Source organism: Apus apus, chromosome 2 (genome assembly GCF_020740795.1).
Source record: "Apus apus isolate bApuApu2 chromosome 2, bApuApu2.pri.cur, whole genome shotgun sequence".
Lineage (NCBI taxonomy): Eukaryota > Metazoa > Chordata > Aves > Apodiformes > Apodidae > Apus > Apus apus.
Window position 1 is genome coordinate 52673940 of NC_067283.1, and position 21181 is coordinate 52695120.

General features: G+C 39.3%; 1 protein-coding gene across 4 annotated transcripts in view; it reads left to right on the forward strand.

Annotated features, from left to right (window-relative positions):
* Nucleotides 1-21181, forward strand: part of POU6F2 (POU class 6 homeobox 2) — a 313722-nt gene that overhangs the window by 214508 nt on the left and 78033 nt on the right. For all 4 annotated transcript variants that reach the window (XM_051610118.1, XM_051610115.1, XM_051610116.1 and 1 more), the window contains one exon: nt 470-804. In XM_051610118.1, the coding sequence (XP_051466078.1) occupies nt 470-804 (335 nt within the window). The remainder of the gene's footprint in view (nt 1-469; nt 805-21181) is intronic.

Below are 21181 nucleotides of genomic sequence, written 5' to 3' on the forward strand. Positions count from 1 at the left end.
AGATATGACAAAGCTCTTTTTAGAGCACCCTTTGTTTTAGAGCTGTGGTTTTCTCCTTTAAATAACAGCACCAGTTCACATTATGATTTCTTACTATGGTGTGTACAGTGATGACCTGTTCACCTGTTCTCTAGGCAGGCAATATTCCCATTGGCTTCACTGGTAAGCTTGTCTGAGCAAAGACTTCTGAGCTCTGATGTCCATCCTGTGGGAGAGCTGTAGACCTTCCAAAGGTTTGGTTTTATTGCCTCCAGTGAAGTCTGACTTGCCACAGAACTGTACTGGCAGAACCACAGGCTGTTATTGATGGAAATGTGTTTCCTGCCACAGCCTGAAGTCTGAGGTCAGCTGGCCTCAGTGGACAGTGTGCCCAACAATGTAAGAGAAACAGGATTTGATCCAGGACAGCTTTAACACAGTAGGTATTACTGAAACCTACATAACTTCCTTCCCTCTCTTCATTTCACAGCTACCTCATCCCTGAACTCCCAGCTTCAACAGCTTCAGCATCTTCAGCAGCTCCAACATCAACAGCAGCAGCAGCAGCAGCAGGGTCAGCAGCAGCAACAGCAGCAGCAAAGCCAGCAGCAACAGCAAGGTCATCAGGCACAGACTCCACAGCCACCCCAGCAGACCCAACAGCCACAGACACAACCATCAGCACCACCACAGCAGAGCCAAACACAGTCCCAGAGCCAGAGCCAACCTCCACTGGCCCCACAGTCCTCCAGCTCTCCTCAGAAACCCAGCCAGTCACCAGGACATGGCCTTCCATCTCCTCTTACTTCACCAAATCCATTGCAGGTAGGACACCGTACAAAATTCTAATGGTCTAACACCAGCAAGTGCATATTATCCCACTAAAAAGGAAAATCAAATGAAAGTTATGCATCCTGCTCATACAGGCTGAGAAGTTCCACCTCGTATGAGTTAATCCTTATAGGCGTGCAGCTTAGAACAGCTAAAAGGCCTGATAAGACAGAAAAGCATTACTAATGATGGTCCTAGTCTGCTCCTTTCTGAAGAGTAAAATTATTTCACTCTTAAAGTCCGTGTTGTAACACCCGTAGGAAACAATGTAGTTTTTCCCGCAGATTCAGCATGGGACCTTCATAAATGGTGTTTGCCCAGTGCTCCCCCTTTATGGTATCTTATGAGGACAGCAAAGTTAGCTGTTGATCCTGACTCTCCCTAAAAGATAAAGAGTTTCTGCTGGTGGACACGTGCAAGGGATGGATGAATGGATTATCCTTCCTCATGAAATCACAGTCCTAACGTTTTTCCTGCTAAGAATCAAATACTTCTGTTGAATCTTAGCATAGACTCCAAAGCTAAGGATGCCAGTCAATGCCTTTCCTGGGTGCTCACTCCAATGACACAGATGTTTTTTTAATAGACGAACAGCTATGATACCCACACTGATGCTGGATGGGCTCTGCCCTTCTTGAAATTCCCGGGCAGAAACAGGAGAGCTCAGATCCAGTGGTCCTCATTTCTTTTACTTGGGTGTTCTCAGGCTGCGTGGGTTATGCTATATTCGCACGCCACAAGAACAGCTTTAACCGTAACCACAGGTATGATTCTGAATAAACACCTGGGTTGTCTGTGAAGTGAGCAGAGTTTTTTTCACTGGGCAGTGAAGCTGTGCTTAGAAACTAGCAAAGACTCTATTCACTTTGCACTCTAAATTTTGAGACTCCGCTTGGAAGGTTTTATCCACAATGGTGGATTTGGCTCCACTTCTTGCAGAAATTAAACGGCATTAGTTTAATATTTTTTTTTTAAAATCCCTTTTCAAACAATTAAGGGAATTGGTTTACAAGAACCTGTCTTTGCTGTGTGGTCTGTTAAACATGCATTAATCTGAGCTTCAGCTAAATTGCATCAAATCTGATTTTTTAATGGTTTTGATAATAGATTTATAGTCCTTGCTTCCTGCACTTTTTCTTACAGTAGAGCATAATGTTTCTAGAACTTCTTCTGTGCATTGTCTTAAGGGCTACTTAGGCACCACTTAATGCCCCATCTATCATGCTAGTGAGTGCTTTGGGACTCTTTAGTATGCAGATTATTGACACACAGAGACAGGAATATTTCCAGAGGATCTTCTTTCCATGTTATTGTCTTAGTGGAGCTGTAATTTATGCACACTAACTGTATATGCTATATGTTGCTAAAACTGCCTGCTAAATATTTTGCTTCAAAAGGCATCCAGTTTTCCAAACAAATCAAATACACACATAAATTAGAGTTGGGCTAGAGTGGGATTATGTGAACATACTTCAAGAGGGTTGTACTAACAGTAAATCTGAAGTCTTAACTCTCATTTAGCCTCTGCTCCCAGTGTAAATCTCGACTGAATCTGAGTACTTCCAGTCTCATCTGTAACCTACAGGTACAGGCCAGTAGAAGCACTTTCTACTGTTAGCTCTCCAGGGCCACATCCCACTTGCAGAAATACAATAAAAGTAGGTAAAACCAATAATTACTTTAATGGAGATACCTTGGCACATCTCTCTCTTTATCATGCTTATTCTCACAACTAGCCCTCTGAGGTCGGTCTGGATGTGGCAGACTCAACAGAAGTGGAAGGAGGGAACCAAGTACTCTGAGATGGTTTTAGTTCAAATGCTAGCCCCTAAACTTTTAGAACTGGGATTAGAGTTAAGGAAAGACACCAGCATGAGAAGTCTGGCATTCCCACTGGGCTGAGCTCAACCAGTTGCACTAGGCCAGCTGCGTGACTGAAACACTTCTGAAACAGCCAAGGAATTAGAAGTCATTAGCTGTCAGCTCTGGCCCAGCATTAAAGAGTTAGTAATAAACTAGGGGATAAGTATTTATAATGTTCTTTCCTCAGCATTTAAATAGCCATGAAAACCCAAAGTTTGTTCAGAAATACAAATATGTCATACTCTGACATCCAGAAGAGAAGCCAGAACTCAATATAGTACTTCAGGACTCACCTTAGTGATGTGTGTAGGGCCATTAGTTTGGCCTTCTAGTCATTTCTACAGCATTTCTACAGCAACCATAATACTTATCAATCTTCCCTAAGAAACACTTTGAAACATGCTCTGTCATGTTGCTGAGAATGGCAAGACTCTTTCATATGCAAACAAGTGATACTCAGAAATATTTACAGAGGAACTGCTGTTGCACTTTATAAATGGTTGAAAGATGGGTTTGGGTACTTTTCTAAAACAGAGCACTGGTAAGATCTCCATTAAATTTGTCTTTCCATTCTAAATCCTGCAGAGAAAAGCTGTTTTACCCCTGTACATCTCGCCTGGGGACTGGATCTGAAATTGTTTTCTTCTGCACAAATATTAAAAAAAAACCACACAAAACCAACCAAACAAAAAAAACCCCAAAATCAACCAACCGACCAAACAAACAAAAAGGATGGAACACATTTGGCAGCAATTCATATATCCAGTTCATAATAGATGCTTGGAATGTGGATTTTTTAAATGTCTAATGCTTTAACTTAAAAATCGACCTCGAATAAAATACAGAGATATTATAGCCTCTAAGGTAATGTTCTTTATGAACTAGAATGAAATGGGGTTTGTTTGAAGAATATTAAGGGAATAAAGATCAACTAAGTTAAAGTTTGACAGCTTAAATTTCATTTCTGAATTCTTGTTTTTTTCATGTGAGCTTTATCCTCTTACATTATTCAGGATCTGTCTGAAAGATATTAGTTTAGAACAATGCAACCTCAAAAATTTGTCATGAAAAGTCAGTAATTCAGGAGGATGATTGTGTTTGTTTCAAAAAACTCTGAAGGATAACAGCAATTACATCTCAAAATGTACAGATGCTGTCATGTCCTTCAGAAGGCAAATTAAATGAAAGTTACTTGCTTAGGTATACCTGAGTGACGTGGTTTTGTTAGCTGATCAGAAATTAATAATACCAATGCAGCGTACACCAGCTAAAAGTCTCAGAACAATTCTTGTTGAATTGTTCTGTAATATTCTGCTCTAATCATATCACTGTTCTTTACTCAGTTCAGTGGGCTGGATTGTAGTTACAAAACTATTCTTTTTAGGAAGTCTTTTAATGATTTTGTAGAAAGATGAAAACCCTCACTTTAGGTGTAGGCCTGGATTCTGTGCCGACATCAGTGATAATGCTCTGGATTTACACTAGTAAAAGCAAAGCACTGCAAACCAGTGTTATCACTGATTTGCAAAAGACAACAAACCAGAGAAGAATTTTCCAAACCAGAGCTGTATTTCAGGAGGTGGTGGATCAGGTAGGTGATGAAAAACCTTAATCCCTTCATTTTAAAATGATGAAATTGCTCATATTGTTAATTGTAGTCTGATTTTTACTTTCATTGTTTCAACTGAAAAAGGAATCCAGAGGTGAAAGCTGCAGCTTCAAACCCTTTATTTCTGGGAAAATACACTTCTCCAAATGTGGTTCTCCCGTGAATGTTTAATGTTATTACATGTTAAACTATACAGGTTCTTGAATGGTCAGCATGTTGCAACTTCAAAGCATAGTTAGCGCCTCTTAGAGACTTTCCATTCAATTAAATTTCTGGAGCCATAAGATCTTGATTATATGCCATATAAAATCAGATGAGCCAAGTACTAAGTAGCCAATTATTCTGCTTGACTACAAGAATAAGGCTCAGCATGTCTTTCACTGGCTTCAAATGGAGGTTAGTTTCTGGTGCTGACACTCAGTGTGTTTTAGCAATATGGCTAAGCTGAACGTACACACAGCCAGATCTACAATGGGAGAGCTCCACTACAGGAATAGAAGTATTTCCAAAGATTTCTAGCATTCTGTTCATGTGCAAATAGGAACAGACAAACAGGAAATCCCCCAGGGATTGCCCCACTGTAAAATTATTCTGACCATTTTCAGAACTCTTTCCTAAAGCACCTTTTTGTCATAGAAGCCTACCTGCAATAACAGCAGCTGACGGAAGATGATAAGTGAGAAAAAAAATAATACTAAAAGCAGGGAAGAAGGGAAGGGAGGAGATGACAACAGCAGAAAAATCTTCCAAGCAATAGCAAACTCTAAGATAGCAAAGCCAGAATGTCCTTCAGATTAAATTTTCATACTAATCTTAAATAATGTATTTGGAACCTCAACACTTTTATAACAAAGGAGAAACGAAAAGCAGAAAGGCTGAAACACTCGGCTGTAAATGAGGGAGAGTGTGTATACAGATGCCTGAGGCTACAACAGTCACAAAAAAACCCCTGCCCTTCCCCCACAACTTCATTCACTGATTAGCTTCTCATTAAGAAAAAATCTAATTGTAAGACATCTTATTGTTTACTGACACTTTGATAAATGTACCTGTGTTGTATATACAGAAGAATCAACCAAGTCTCTGTCGGTTTGAGGAAGGCAGCTGGGATAAGTTTGCAAGGGCTACAGTCATGGGGTGTCTTTATGTCTATGCTCACATCCAAGACCTGCTGTATTTTTCTCATGCTTATTGAATTCTGAGATCAAGAAAACTTGATCAACATGACATCAGTAGTCCCACTGAGGGGGTTTGTTTGTTTGTTTTTCTAAAACTACCCAGCCTTCTTCTTGCATATGATACTGTGCAATGTCTGACTGTCTAAATCTGTGCACAGGTTCCTTGGTGAGCAGTTTGGCAAAGAAATATTTTCTAAATGGTGAGCAAATGCAGTGCTTTGAATCCATTTTCCAAAATTTCATAGTTTTTTTGTATCAGTAGGGAGCAAGATACTGCTCATCACAAGGCAGCAGGTGACATAGACATATACAGCCTACATTTATTTAGGAAGGTTCATCCACATCACGCGCTTAGAGGTGAGGTACTGGCAAGTCCTAGGTCTCAGCTCTTGACTAAGAGCATGGAAACTCCTGCATTTAGCTGAATTGAGTTGGTCTTGGTGAACTGTTGAGAATATTTTGCATATTTCATCCCTTGCTCACTTCAAACAAGTCCCAAAAGATTTAAAGATCTTTTTCTACTGTCAGTTTTGGATTTCTGAGAATTCTTATGGTTTTTTAATTATTTTTGTTTGTTGATAATGGACCTGACATGAGTGAAAGAGGCAAGTACTTGTCTAAATATTCCCACTAGCTAGAAAGTCATGGTCATACTGATGTACCACACACACACATGCTTATTATAGGCATTTCAAGTACTGTTGTGGTTCAGGTCCTGTCTTTCTGGTTTTATGCTCTTCCTTTTGCCACTGTAGTAGTTCTGTGAACCACACAGACATTCCTGTTCACAGACTTGAACCTTGCTTGAGAAACTGTTGGCTTTGAATTTCAGTTCATCCAGTTCATTCAGTTCATCCTTTGTTCTTCTCCTGATGATCCTACTCATCCCCTCTGGGTCTGCCACTGGCTAGGCCTCACCAATTTGGCAACATGGCAGTTTGTCCTATCGGGATACTCAGGTGTCTCCGCACTGTGCTGCACCATGCTCCCTGATCCCCATGCACAGTGCAGAAACATGCAAGCTGGTTTCCTGGCACAGTGAGTTTGTGTGAGGGCTGCTGCTCTTCATGTCTACCTGGAAATGCATGCGTGTGATTTTCAGTTATGTGTAAGACTGCATCCATCCACAGGACTGAGTAGGGTTTCAGATCTTCTCCTTAGCTGTCTTTCTTCTCCCAGAAGCACGCTGCTTTTTTGGGTCTTTGAGGCACTGGGACTTCACATTGTAAAGCTGTTGAATACTGCATTTAAGCAGAGCAAAGAGATCTTTAAGGGTTCTCAAAGAGACTTTATAAACAAGTCACTTCATTCCCTGAGGAAACCTTCTCTTATTGGCGCATTGGCTGCCTGGTCCATCCAAATATATTCTGCAAATGTTGCTATTTTCAAAAGCACAAGGAGCGCTCGTGTCTGACTCACATTTAAAGCAAAGGAAATTAATCTTCGAGCAAAACAACTGGCATTATTAGCACCCAAGGGGCAGAAGCTGAGGCAGATATAGGTAACCATTTGCTAGATAATTCTCTGAAGGAGAGGAAAGCGAAGCTGTTTGCCCAGCAAGTTCTGGCTTCTGAAATGGGAGCATTTAATAAACTCCCTAAAGCAACTGAAGTATTTAATAAATGGAAAATAAATAAATAATATCATCCCAGGACAAATTTGGGAAAGGATCCATATCCCATAAGGTCTTCTATTTCCAAACCCTCTCTAGGCAAAGGGGAGGACCCTTGAGGATCTTAGGGACAGAAAAAAATGACACAGCTCCTAAGATACTCTTTTAAATCCGTGCATCTGTTTTGCTGGGATAAATTTATCTCAGTTTTTCTTTCTATTCTTATTTCCAAAAATTTTCAGATAAGCTGACTATATCTCAAAACCTTACTTTACTTTCCTCTAGTTTTCATACCCTTCACTTCTTGGTAATAAAGAAACAAAACCAACCAACCAAATTGCAAGTCACCACAGGCTTCTAGTTCTGTGAGAAGAAAAATTCTTCTACTTGGAAACAAGTGAATCAAATGAACACAGAGAACCTAGTGGGTTTGTTGAATCTGATTGAGGAGCAATATTCTGGAAGGGGTATAAGCCCTAATATTTTACCATTCAAGGCTCCTTGTACGAATAAGTACCTTGAAGAGTTTGCTCAGTTTCTAGGTACTGCCTAAAAAAAAACCACCCAAAACAAAAAATCAACCAAACAAACAAAAAATCCCCAAACCAAACAAAAAAACAAACAAAAAAACCCCTAACAAAACACAGAAAAAAAATTGATAACCACTCTAAACTAGGTTTTAACACTTAAAATTAAGCCTTTTTCATCAGTATTGCAGACATCTATCAGAGTGTCCACTTGTGGATTCTCTTTGTGGTTTTAGCAGATGCAGTTCAGAGCAGGAGTTTAAAAAAATAATAATACTTTCTTTTTTTTATTGGGAGCCAGAATGTTTTGAGAGAGTGACTAAGCACAAGCCTGGAGATTATGAAATTTGCTTAAGTGCTAATGGGTTGATTGCTGAGTTACAGCCTGCCGTCTTCCCTGGAAATTGATTGACTGGTGCTGCAGGTCTTCACACTTGGCGCTCGGATTTGACTCGAAAATTCTGCCAAGTCTTTTACTCTGAAATTTATCTTAATTAGATCTGAAAGACCTGCCACAGCAGAATAGTCACACCGATTAAAATGAAAAACAGGAGAAATTACTGATCAAATTAATCATAATGTCGGGTTACAGCTGTAGGTCTGATGTAATTTGCCACTCCAGTGAGTTACATCGGCCCAGGCACAGGAAAAAGAGCTGGTTTTACGCTGATCCATAACACCAGGCAGCTTCGGGCAGCCCACCAGGACGCTTATTCCTTTCATTCTCTTGGCTTATTCTGACCTTAGTTCTGCAACTAGAGGCAAATTAGGCAAAAGAAATACACTTGTATCCAAAGGGCTGTACTGAAAACTTGAACTTTCCAAATCCTCCTAGTTTCATTTTTCCCCTTTCTCTACCAACTGTCTACTCTTGTTTGAAATAACCAACAATTAATTATGTGGAAATTGGAAAATTAAAAGGTCAGAGGTTACTACCTCAGGCACAAGTCAGAAAATATGTATTTAAGTCATCCTAGTGGGTTAGGGTATGAGGAAATGAGGATCATTGAAGCAAATGGGCATATAGCAGCATATGAGATGGCGTATTCTAGCAGGTAGGAAATCAACAATCAGACTTGTTATCTTACAGATGTGATGCTCCTAATCTTTCTTTTTAAATTAGGTATTTGTAACATATCACGTTCTACTAAAATCTTTTTCTAAAATAAATAAATAATAAAATTATGTACAAATCACTGTTTAAATCCATGTTAGAAGGAGATATTTTGTAGGTCCTAAGGGGTCCCACTATAAATTTTCATCTGGAAGAGAAATCTTCTGCAAGTTTCCTAGTGTTTGTTCCACCAGCGAGGTTTGAAAGATTTTTAGGACAGCTTGTCTTGTAACCCAACTGTATTTTTTGCTGCTGATCCAGGACAAAGTCAAGAAAAGAAGATATTTGCCACTAGCTGAGAAAGGAAATGAAGTAAAGGAAAGAGAACAAGAAAGTAAACGAGCACTATGATTCTCAGAAAAAAAAAAAAAAAAAAGTGTCTTAACCTTTAAAATACACTATTTTTTATTTTGATACTATAGTACCTTAAAATAATCAGGAATTTTCTAAGTGATTTTTCCTTTCTGACAAGTATGTAATTCCACAAAGTTGGTTTCTCCCATGCCCAAAATTTAATTTTCATTTTCTCTTTTAGGCCTGGGAAATGAAAAGAAATGAGGATAGCTTTTGTTTAAAATCAGCTTAAGTTGATATAAACAAATTATTACATTGAATTGCCAAAAAAAATAGTGATTTAACAAAATAAATTGAAAACATTTTAATTTAAATACTTCATCACTTTCAAATGCAAGTTTTTATTTGATGAAACATTTAAATATTTCATCTTGCAGCCGCATGTGCATCAGAAATTACATCTCAAATTCAAAGAATTTGCTGCAGGACAGGAATTTGACTAATTTCTGATAGTTTAGTCATGACCAAATATCCTGTGAGGATTCCAGTTGAAGAACCAAGCTGTGTTATGTTTGTGAAAGAGACTGGAAGGCAAAGCTGAATTTCCAGAAGAGGAAAACTGAAGTATGAAAATAGTACATCATATATTGCTAGGATTATCCTTTCATTAAAGAAATGATGATGGTGCATTTTGGTTCTTAAAGGAGCTGAGATTCTTTAAAGCAGCAATCGCTGCTGCAATTTATTTGTACACCTGTTAAGAAACACTTACATGCTTGTAAAAGGCATCAGGGAAGCAGTCAGGAGGATCCTAGGCTCTTAGCAAAAATACAGATGCTACAAAGAAAACCTGAAAATATGGGCCTGGTCACAGTACAGAGTGGTACTGTCTAGTAGTGATGGCCAATAAACTGATATCAGAAGGTGGTTCTGACTGGAAGTCATAACAAGTGCTATAAAAACTGTTGGATACCAATGCTTTTACGATTTTCACCACAGTAACCCTATCATCCCATTTTCAACCTGCTGGGTAGCCAAACCCAGCTGAAGTGCTATCTGTCTCTTCTTGCGCTCCACCCAGTTTGGGCAGAGCTACCCGTTGTTGACTGGTGGCTCCTGCTGGGACAGGACAGAAGGTGGTAAAGGGCTGATCTCCTCTTGACCTTCCTTCAGGGGCCAGGGGACACCTCACAGACCACCAAGAAGAGCCGCTAGAATGGGTGCTCCTTGGCCTATGGGGCAGGGGGGGAAGAGGACTAGGGCTGTACTGGAATCATGTCCAGAAGGGGGCAAATAAGGAGAAGTCAGTCTCATTCCCTGGATTCATCTAAGGCTGCAGTTTCCATCAGTGCAGAATTCCCTGGTGCCAGGGCCTTATTTTAGGGACAAAAAAGAAAATGCAGAGAGGAGGAGAGGGGAGAAAAACAATGTCTGTTTTTCAGTGCCTTTGTTCCTACTGACCTTTTCTACTGGCAGAGAGGCACAAAATACCAGAAGGACTGGCATTGTGAAAGGCTGAAATTGTATCACTGATCACCATTCTGTAATAAGATGCTGTGTGCATTTCCATCCTACCTCTGTCTACAACTTTTCACTTTATAACAAGACCTAACACTACTACTAGGGAAGTTGGCAGGAGATTTCTTATAGCTCTCAAATGAGACAGGAGCAAGCTCAATTTGCCATTAGGAATGTTTCCCCCTCTTCTCCCTCCCCAACTTTACAGAATTACAGTTTCCTATTTTTATATTTTTTTTATAACTGTCTTCTGACTATGAGACATGTTCTCCATGCAATCAAAATGTGTCTGACAGAATTTTCAGTTCATGTAAAACAAATACAAATATAAACGAAACTTGAGAAAACCAAGCCATTCTAAAAATCATTGATGTTTTCCCCACAGACATTCAAAGAGTGTGTCTAGGGGGAAATCACTGGGACTTCAAATGTACAAGCAGGTATAGAGATAACATATGTCAGTCCTCTAGACCCAATGTGGCAGTCCAAGCTCTCTTGAACAGAAACTGCAGGGGAAGGAGGGGAGGGAATCCTTTTACCACCACATACGATCTGCATATTTAGCACTAATCTCATTATCAGGTTATGCCTTTGCTTACTGAATTGACTTTTGAAGAATAATTTGCATCGTGAAGCAAAGTGCTCTGGTAAATGGGTTGTTGGAGTCAGGAGCACCAGACTGCAGTCCCAGCCCTGTCACTGTCTGACATGTCACGTTGTCTTTCTGTTCTTTTGTTGATTCTCCCACCATTGTTTGATCTCTTTAGAGTGCAAACTTTTACGTTTTTTTGGTATCATTCAATGAGGCCTTGATCTTACTTTGGGCTTCTAGGTACTGCTGTAACACTAATACTACAAAAGTAAGGAATATTCAGAAGAAGAATCACATAGCCCCAGTCACTCTGTTGCTGAATTCAGAGTAGTATTGCTGTTGACTTCAGAGGAATTGGTATCCATTTTGTTTTCAAGTATACTGAATATTTTGAAGTTTCTGTCAGCTGCTCAGTGTGCTGTCAAATGCGCTAATGAAAGGTTTTCCCAAAGTTAATTTTCCTACTCGTAATACAATAACCAAATTTGCTTTAACACTTGAAAAAATCCATCCATACTAAAGAGAATCAGTTGCTTAATCCTAAAATTAAAGGTTATTGCATGCAAGAGAAAATAATTACATGCTCAAAGTATGGAAAAAAGAAAACTTTTTTAATATGTAGGTATTTGTATAATTAAAGACTAATCAAGCATGAAGGCTGCTGACTAAACCAGAAAATGAGATTGTTGGCAAGCAATATTGTAATGTAAATGCCATTTTTGTTTAAGTACTAAAGAGCTGGAGGAATGATATCCTGAACAGATTAAAAGCAAACAGCATTGATAATAAATATTTATCAGATTTCAAATGCAACACACAGAGATTTTTATATTTTACATGCAAAATATATTGGCATTGAAATATTCAGTCACTTTTCAAAGGTTTGTTCACATCTTCACTTTAAAATGTTGAAAAACAAGCATTCACTAGTAAGGGAAACAGCTTTAGAACTCAGTCTTAACCTGTAGCAACGTCAGTAATCTGTAGGCAATGGAAAACAGCTGAGAGTTACTAACATACTTAACTACAAAAGTATAAGATCAGTTCCTGTGATGGCAGAGTCAAAATTCTAATGGTCTTTATGTGTGTTTTCTTTTTTTTCCCCCCTTTTTTCCAAAACGTTCACATTAATTTTTCAAAAAGAGAGGGAAGCTCCTCAAACTTCTGTCCATTCCATGAAGTAAATGGGTAGTAAAATATTTATGGCTTGCTTATGGATATACAGAAATTATCCTAATGTAACCACCATTTTGTTCTAGAGGACTGCTTTAGTTAATGGTTTGTGTATTCTTGGGGCAGTGTTTTTAAATTTGTGTAGTATTGCTCTGGTTAAGTATGCTCAACATATACCTTTGTGTTACATTATTGTAGCTTAAATCTTGTTCAGAAGTGGTTTTAAAGATGTTTGGCTACACCAAGAGTTGAGGAGAATGAGGAAATGCTAGAAATGAAATACCAAATATGTTCGTATTCCCATCCATTTTCTTTCCATTACACTGTTCCCAGAGTTGGCACTACTCATCATGCTGAGGTCTAGCAGAAACCATCTCATAATCAAGCCTGGTCATGAAATAGTTGAAGCTAATTAAAAGTGTCCTTTGACATCTGTGAAAAGGGGCTTAAATGTGGTGGTTATGGTAGAAAGGGCAATGAAGGCCTTTGCTTTAATATGTGCACAGTGGGACGTTGCATCCTTTGTGATGATGTCTATCTCCTGTTGTTTCATCATGCATTTATTTTCAGAATAATTTTCATTTCACTTATTTATGACTGAGTGATACACTAGTTTGTCACTGACAAGAGTTATTGGAGGAAAGTGACAAAAAGGGATTTTTGAACGTAAGGCTGCCTAAAGCATTATCAAATTTTACCTGGCCTAGCATAATTATATTCTATTAGCCTTTGGACAAAGGCAGTGCAGACAAGTTAAAATTAAATAATGCTGTGCAAAAGTCTAACTCTAGGCTCTTGAATAAGCATTGATCTAATTTTCAGAAGGATTGAGTCACTCCCATTGATGTGTACTGTAGAAATTATTACTTAGCCCTCAACGGAGGAGCATGGATTTCAGTCCCTGGGTTTCTTAGAAAAATCTTGCTTATGTCTGTAGGTTATATCACAGCAAACTGACAGTTTACAAATGCCAAAATTCAGGTGAAGCTGACCAGGTTCATACAATATCTTGGGTTTATCTGAGTTACTGAGCTCTTTAATGTCTAACTTCACAGACAGGTGTATTTATATATGATCATTAAGAAATTTTATATTAAATACTTAGCTTAATGATGCTAAGGAATGCATCGGTAAAATGCAGAGTAAGGAAACTAGTAGGAAAAGTTCAACACCGTCTGTAGACCATCAGTCAGTGATCCTGCAAGAAGCAAACTAGAAGAGGCACATTTAGATCAAGTGCTATGTCTGTGAGCCAGGTCTGACCCATAGAAATTTCTATCCAGACCCCAAGTGAGGAAATGAAAGAAAAATAAAAGGCTTTTGAAGGCAACTGTGCATGTGCTTTGCCCTGGGATGTGCTGTGGCTTGTGAGTCCTGAGAGCAGCCCAGTTACCTGAGAGATGGGCAGGCAAGAGATCTGCCTTTTTATATTTGTTTGTTGTTTGTTTGACATATACCTGAGCGAAGCACAGTAATAAGTTTTAAATTGTCTGTTAGCAAAAGATCCTAGCCCTTTTCTTCTACAGAGATGGCTCTGCCTCCCAGAGATTACTGACCCTGTAAAACAGGTGACCATTCCTTTTTTTGTTATCTAACTGTAGTGTTGTATAAAATGTAAGTTACAAAAAGGGTTTGCCTATTATTTCTAGAAGGGTGATTACCACAATTTACTGAGAAAAATATGGTAACATGTAAATTATTTAAAGGCTGAAACAGACACTTTCACAAGTCATTAAACTACTCTATGTCTTGGAACACAAAGAGGATATCCCTGGGATATTTATCTGAAGGGTCTGCAGGTCAGAAGGGGAATGGAGTCAGCAGAAAAAGAAGCAGTCACACATAGAAAGAGCAATTATTCACAAAATAAAAATGAAGGTAGTGGTTAGAAGTGTCAGCATATACATCTGAGATGTCTTTGTGGGGCCATTACTTATGAAAAAAGTCATTACTGCCATTTTGCACTAGATGCTGTGTACCTATTTCATGGTGACAATGCCCTGTATAGTGTTCATTTATAGGGAAAACCTAGAAAAAAACTTCAAACCACCTAGTGAAATGCAGAATTGTCTCCCAGCTCTCTGGCTTTATATTCACTAGGTGACAAGCATCAACATAAACAGAACTTTAAAGTGCTCAACACTTGTACACATCATCTCCATTTACCTTCATAAATCAATAAGGACATGCAAGCTTCATCTTCAGTGTGTGGTTTTGAAAGTCTAATCTGATTCTCTAGCTTAACAGTATCCTTTACACCAAATCATAAGAAGTAAGATCGCAGTTCTGGTTATAGCCTCACTTGGAAGTCTGAGGGCCAGCCAGATGTCACTTGGTTTCCCAGGGCTGGCCAAAAAAGTTGCCTCATTTTCACATAAGACTTGCCTCTCATCTGAGCAACAGATATTGAAATCTGTTGATTTTTTTCTGGATATGCTATATTTCGTTTGGTAATTTCTTCATAGGAGAAAGTCTTAAAACAAGGATCAGGCAAAAATTAGACCCAAGAATATTCCATGAGCTCAACAAATATTTGTCTTCAAACCAGAAAAAAGAAAAAAAAAAAAAAAAAAAAAGACAGAAAAAACAGGGTAGCTGACAAAGTTTCATATGGATGAAGTAAAACTGTGAAGTCTGCTTTAATCCATTTTACTTTACCACATGCATCTCTAACCATTTGAGGAACTGGATTCAAATTAAAATCCCAAAACTGGAGAATTTCAGTACTACCAAAACAGTCTCTTTTGAGCTTACAGAGGGAGCGACTTCCTAAAACCAATCAAAATGCCCACCACTTTCAAAAAGTTTCAATTCTGATGGAAATAATAATAGTGCAATCATGTTTGTCCATCAACATTTTTTAAACCTGTTTGCAGAAAAACAAATAAATGGTAACAAAATATTTTCAATTAATCCTTTTCCTGGAAATTACCATGGACTTCAGAAATACTACCTGGTGCTTAGAAAAGCTAAATCTGACATTTTTCCAGTAAGCTGGAAAGTTGCACATTGTTGAATATAGTCTTCACATTAGGGTGCTGCATTTAAATTTGCCAGGGGGTGATTCAGCGACTCAAGGCAACAGAGGCAATGATCTGAGGAAGAGACTCCTCTTAAAGTAGAAAGAAAAGATGAGTACACTTCCCACTTCTGATTGCTGACGGACCAGAGTTTGCCCTATGAAATAAAGTCAGCCATGCCAGTGAGATGTCCTAACATTGAGCAAAGGAGATTTACCTCAAGAACTGAGGTTTGTAATCATCAGGGCGATAAGTGCCCTCATTTTCCTACAACTTGTTCCTTTGCAAAATGCCTAGCAACCTGCTTTTAAACAGCTGGAAAACTCAAGATTTCTTTTAGATTAGTTTTCACTGAAAAGCAAGTCTATTCATGGCACCTGGTGAAGTCATCTCATGAAGCAGTGTCTTAGCCTCAGGTTCAAGCCTTTCACTGCACCTGATTCAGACATGAGGCTTCAACCACGGTCTCCGCATGGTGGTCAGTGCTCTATTTTGGTAGAATAATGAGTGCTTGAGGGCTTTTACTTTTCCATCCTGGACTGTTTATCAGGCCAGAAAGAGAACTTATCCTCCAACCTGTCCCAATGCACATGGTAACTTAAAATAACAGCAGAAAAAGGTCACAAGCCTGTAACTTCCTCTGTATATGCATGTCTTTTCTGTTTGAGAAATGTCTGCTGGAAATTTTAATGAAGAATTTCTATGAATGCTAGACAAGCCCACAAGAGCTCTGTAAATATTCCAGATGTAAACCAAGAATGGCTTGGCTTTGTTCTCTCTAGGGAGAAGAGGGGCTGAATCATGGACTGGTTTGGGTTAGAAGGGACCTTAAAGATCATCTACATGATATTACAGATTACATGATATTCTATCAGTTGTTTGGATGGGAGGGCTTCCACTTCAGCATAGAATGAGCACCACTTTTCCTGGGAGGGCTGCCTGGTGTTTGGTTTGCATCTGGCTCATTTTCATTTTGTGACCATGCAAAATGAAAGAATGTTTCCTAAGCTACTTAAAGGGGGACATTTTTAAAAGATGGTTGATACAGAAAGATGAGTGTAAGATATGTAGGAAGCATATGTTATGATGAAGGTTATTGAGATTTTTATTTTTTTTTTTTAGAATTGGTGTCTTCCTAGGAAAAAGATTAATCTTTAATGTAGATATTGAGTGGTTTCCTAACACTCCACGCTAATTTTAATATATGGAAGTGTAGAAATGCTTCCAACAAGTACAATTAAAAAAACCTTATAAATATGCATTTACATATTTAACTCCAATAATATTGAGACTTTATGAGCAAGATATTACTTTTAATGATATTAGGTCAATATAGACTTCAAAAAAAGAGGAATTACAAGTTTTGAAAATAAAGTTTTAGCCTTAGTGCTCTGCTAAAGATCCATGACCCCTGGCCCTTTAAGTATTGAACTTAGACTGTAAAAATATCACTTCCTATTGATCACATGGTTATTAAAGTCAGCCAAATGCTTCATTTATATGTCAAACGCTTGTAATATTTCCTGTAAATATTAGAACAAAAGAAGAGGGTGGTATTATCATTGTGTTCAGTTGCGTTAGTTATTCAGCTTTTCATCACTGAGAAATAATAAAAGTGTCACTAAGAAATACGTTAAATATGCCAAGCATTTATCAAAGCTATATTAATTTACAGCTGTATCATTTATGTGGTGTATGTCTGCATTAGCTCATGCAAATGAAGGCGAGAACATACCTGTCCATGTAACTGAGTGGTAGGATATGTATGTACCATGTGTTCTGGTTCTGACCTTATACCTTCCCACATACTTGCAACCCTGGAAGAGTATGGCTTATTTGTTGAATCTCAAGGAGAAGAAGGAAACTTAGTAAGTCAACAGATACTAATTAAATGTTAAAGGCAGGTTTTAAAATACCTTATCTATATATTGTGCCTAATGACATTCAAGTGCGCTTACAAGGGAGGTCAGGAGGGAGATCTTTAGATCCCCCAGGCTCCCCCAAGATGCCTTTCCATAACCAAATGCTTTCATATGAGTAATCAAAAGAAACCTTTAGTCAGCCACTGGGGAGTCTTTACAGCTTGGCTTCGATTGGAGTCTGAGTGCAGGCCTGTGAGCAGGAGGTGTTTGTAAGCATTTCTAATGGCATTTTGATGTACATGTACAAAATTGATGTCGGAAGGATCATTGTAAAGTCCCAAACAGTGGAATATTGAGGACATTTTCAGGTGGCAGTCAGATTCTGGCTGGGTGAGCCCAGTATATTTTCTCATGTCACAGTTGATTAGGTTCACAGGGAAGTGGAAAGAGTAAAAAATTCTCTTATTACTCCAGCACTGCCATATCAGCCTCTTTTCCCTTTGAATGCAACATTAGTTTTTATCCAGAACTCTAACTGCTTTCTACAGTTTGGGGAATTGTAAAGCAGAAACAATTTTCCCAGCTAGGCTGACCTTCACAGTAATGAGAAATGACTGGAATTTCTCTCTATTTCTCTAACATTTGGGGAGGGCAAGTAGGTGGAATGTGTTTGTTTTACCTCATATTGTGTTGTGGGCGTCTCTTTGGCACTTTGAGCCTAATTTTTTTCCATTCGGGAGATTACATGGACTGCTGCACCATCTGACCCAGTAGCCATCCCTCAAGTGTGTAGAGAAGTGACAGTAATGCACTTTAAACCTTTCGTTATCACAGCAGTGATGGCATTTTATTTCAGCCATTAAATGATTTTTTTTTATTTTTTTTTTCCATGGGATGGCTATTTTCATTTACACTTAGGTACTTGTTCAAGTGATGAACAATGATCTTGAGAAAATTTCAGCTTCATTACAGGCCAAGCAGATGGGTGAGCCTCCAGCTGGACATACATCTGCAGAGCATTCCTTGTGAGGCTGGTACTATAGTACTACCGTGCTGATCATCTCTTCGAGACAGGATAAGAAAATTCTGCATTTATGTGCAAAACAAAAGAGTGCCATGTCCAAAGAGTCTGTAAGAACAGCACTTCTGGCTAGAAAGATGCATTGTTTCCTTGTTCTTTCCAGATGTTTCAGAATAAACCACATTCCCTGTGGAATCTGAAGCCTCTAACAATTCATGGTGATCCAGAGTAGGTCTTCCCTGTCAAAGCAGAAGTAGAATTGCAGAGGTGTTAGCATACCCAAGCTGGCTTTTGTGAAGCAAGATAAAGTGCCAGGGAGAGTGAAGGCACTATGAGAGGGCACTAAATGCAATGAGCCTCCCAAGCAAACGTGCAGGACACTTATACAGCCTACACTGAACTCCGTACTGCTGCATCTTTGTTGTGGCATTGGCACAAACTAGATGGGCTCGAGTGGGATTTCACCTGCTCCTGATTACAGTGTAGACCTGTCTGCTACTTGGCATCTGTGCTAGGAAAATACCCAGAAGTTCCTGGAAATGGGCACAGGTCAGAACATTTCAAGTAGGAGATGAATTGGACCAAATATCTGGCTGCAAATCACTCAAATATGAAAGCTGAGTTGTAGTTTCAGGGAATTCGTAAGGTTCGAGTGTTTTCCTTTAATTTATGCTTTGTTATAGGTACTAGAGGCTATGGAAATGTCAAAATGTCACAGAGGAGGCAGGTTTCCACTTCTTTTCACCATGGAACATTAAAAGTTCTTATGATATTCCTAGGAAAAAAAGGTTGCATAATATCCTACAAACTTGCAAGAGTTTAGTTATACTCCTCTACTTGTACTATATCTGGAAAGCTTGAAGTGCTGAATATATTCCATTAAGTTGGAGTTACATTTTCCTAGTTAATATATCCATATTATAGCCATTATGTTAGGCCATGGCTTTAATTCCATATTAATAGCCCACAATTTGGGGAACAAAGACAGGAATGTTGAATTCCAAGATCATGCTGTAACCCCTAGAGTGTGATATCTCTTTATTTGCATTAGTGGGCCTTCCAGAGCCTCCACTTGAATTTTTTAAGTCTCCAGTGTTAGTGGCATGCTGTTACACTGACAGGTGACTTCTTTCTGGTCTGCTCCTTCACTTCAAAATACCTGTATGTCTGTAGCTCATTGATTGTGAAGACAGTCATTCAGGGGAGAAAATGCTTGAAATTGCAGAGGACATCTCCTTTGTTTGTTATAGAGCATTACAGAAGGCTTAATTTAGATGACATTTTTCTAATTATATATTAAACTATTTGGTACTGATTCTTGCCTTTCTCTGCTGGTCATTTAAGACAGGTTTCTTGAAGGCTTCAGCAGCCTGTTTCTTACCCAGTGCTGCTCTTTCTCTGTTTTCCCTTTACTCCACACATGGTTATCATGAGTAAAAAGGATTGGATGCGTGTGGCCACTTAAATGAACCAAAATAAACTAAAGAAAAATTGAAGTGGTTCAAGAGAGATCTGCTGGCCCTTCCTTTCTAGGAAAGGAGAACACAGAAGAGGAAGCAGCAAAGAGGAGTAAAGACTGCCCTCACACTTGGATCTGATATTTTTCAGGAAATCCTCATTGTCAGTCTTCATATGGGAATGACTAAATCTGTTGGATCCTAGCAAAGTTATAATTTGGGAGAATGAGAAGGTCAAATATTTTTGTGATAGACAAAAGCAACAGTCTCAAATACTACTTGATGAAATAAAGCTCAGATAATCATAGAGTCAGAGAATGGTTTGGGTTGGAAGGGACCTTAAAGATCATCTAGTTCTAACTAGTTGATGGGCATGGACACCTCCCACTAGGCCAGGTTGCTCAGAGCCCCAGGATGCTGTGTGGGACAGTCTTGAAGGCTTTGCACAGGTCCAGGTAGAAGACATTGGTTGCTCTTCCTTTATCCACCGTAGAAGGCCAACAAATTAGGCAGGCAAGATTTGCCCTTGGTGAAGCCATGTTGGCTGTCACAAATCACTTGTTTTCCACATGCCTTAGCAGAGTCCTAAAGAGGATCTGCTCCATGATCTTGCTGGGCATAGAGATGAGACTGACTGGTCTATAGTTCCCTGGGTCATCTTTTTTCCCTTGAAAATGGGGGTTATGTTTCCTCTTTTCCAGTCAGTGGGAATTTCACCAGACTGCCAAGACTTTTCAAATATGATGGACAGAGGCTTTTCAACTTCATTGGCCTGTTCCTTCAGGAGCCATGGATTAATCCCATCAGGTCCCATGGACTTGCGCACTTTCAGGTCCTTCAGATGGTCACAAACCTGCTCTTCTCCTATACTGGGCAGATCTTCCTTTTCACAGTCCATGTCTGCCTTCTCTAACTTGGATGGTGTGACCAGAGCCTTTACTGGTGAAGACTAAGGCAAAGTAGTCATTCAGTACTTCAGCCTTCTCTGTGTCCTGCATGACCAGGTCTCCAGTTGCCTTCTGAAGTTGCCACAGCTTCCCTCGTCTTCCTCTTATTGCTGACATATCTGTAGAAATTTTTCTTGTTGTTCTTAACATCCCTGGCCGGGTCCATTCTATCTGTGCTTTGGCCTTCCTTACCTGATCCCTTGCTTCTCTAACAACTTGTTTGTACTCCCGCCAGGATACCTGGCCTTGCTTCCACTCTCTATATACCTTGTTTTTACATTTAACTGTGTCCAGAAGCTCCTCGCTCATCCATTCAGACCTCCTGGCCCTCCTGCCTGCCTTCCTCTTCATTGGCACACATTGTTCCTGAGCCCAGCTTTCCTGGGATCCCTTCCCCTCCAGGACTTAGTCCCATGGCACCCTACCAAGCAGATCCTTCGAGAGACCAGAGTCTGGTCTCTTGAAACAGAGGGTAGTGAGCTTGCTCCACTTCTTCCTCACTGCCCTAAGGATCCTGAATTAATCCATGTCATGGTCCCTGCAGCCTAGTCTCCCATTAAGTCTTACATCATCAACCAGCCTGT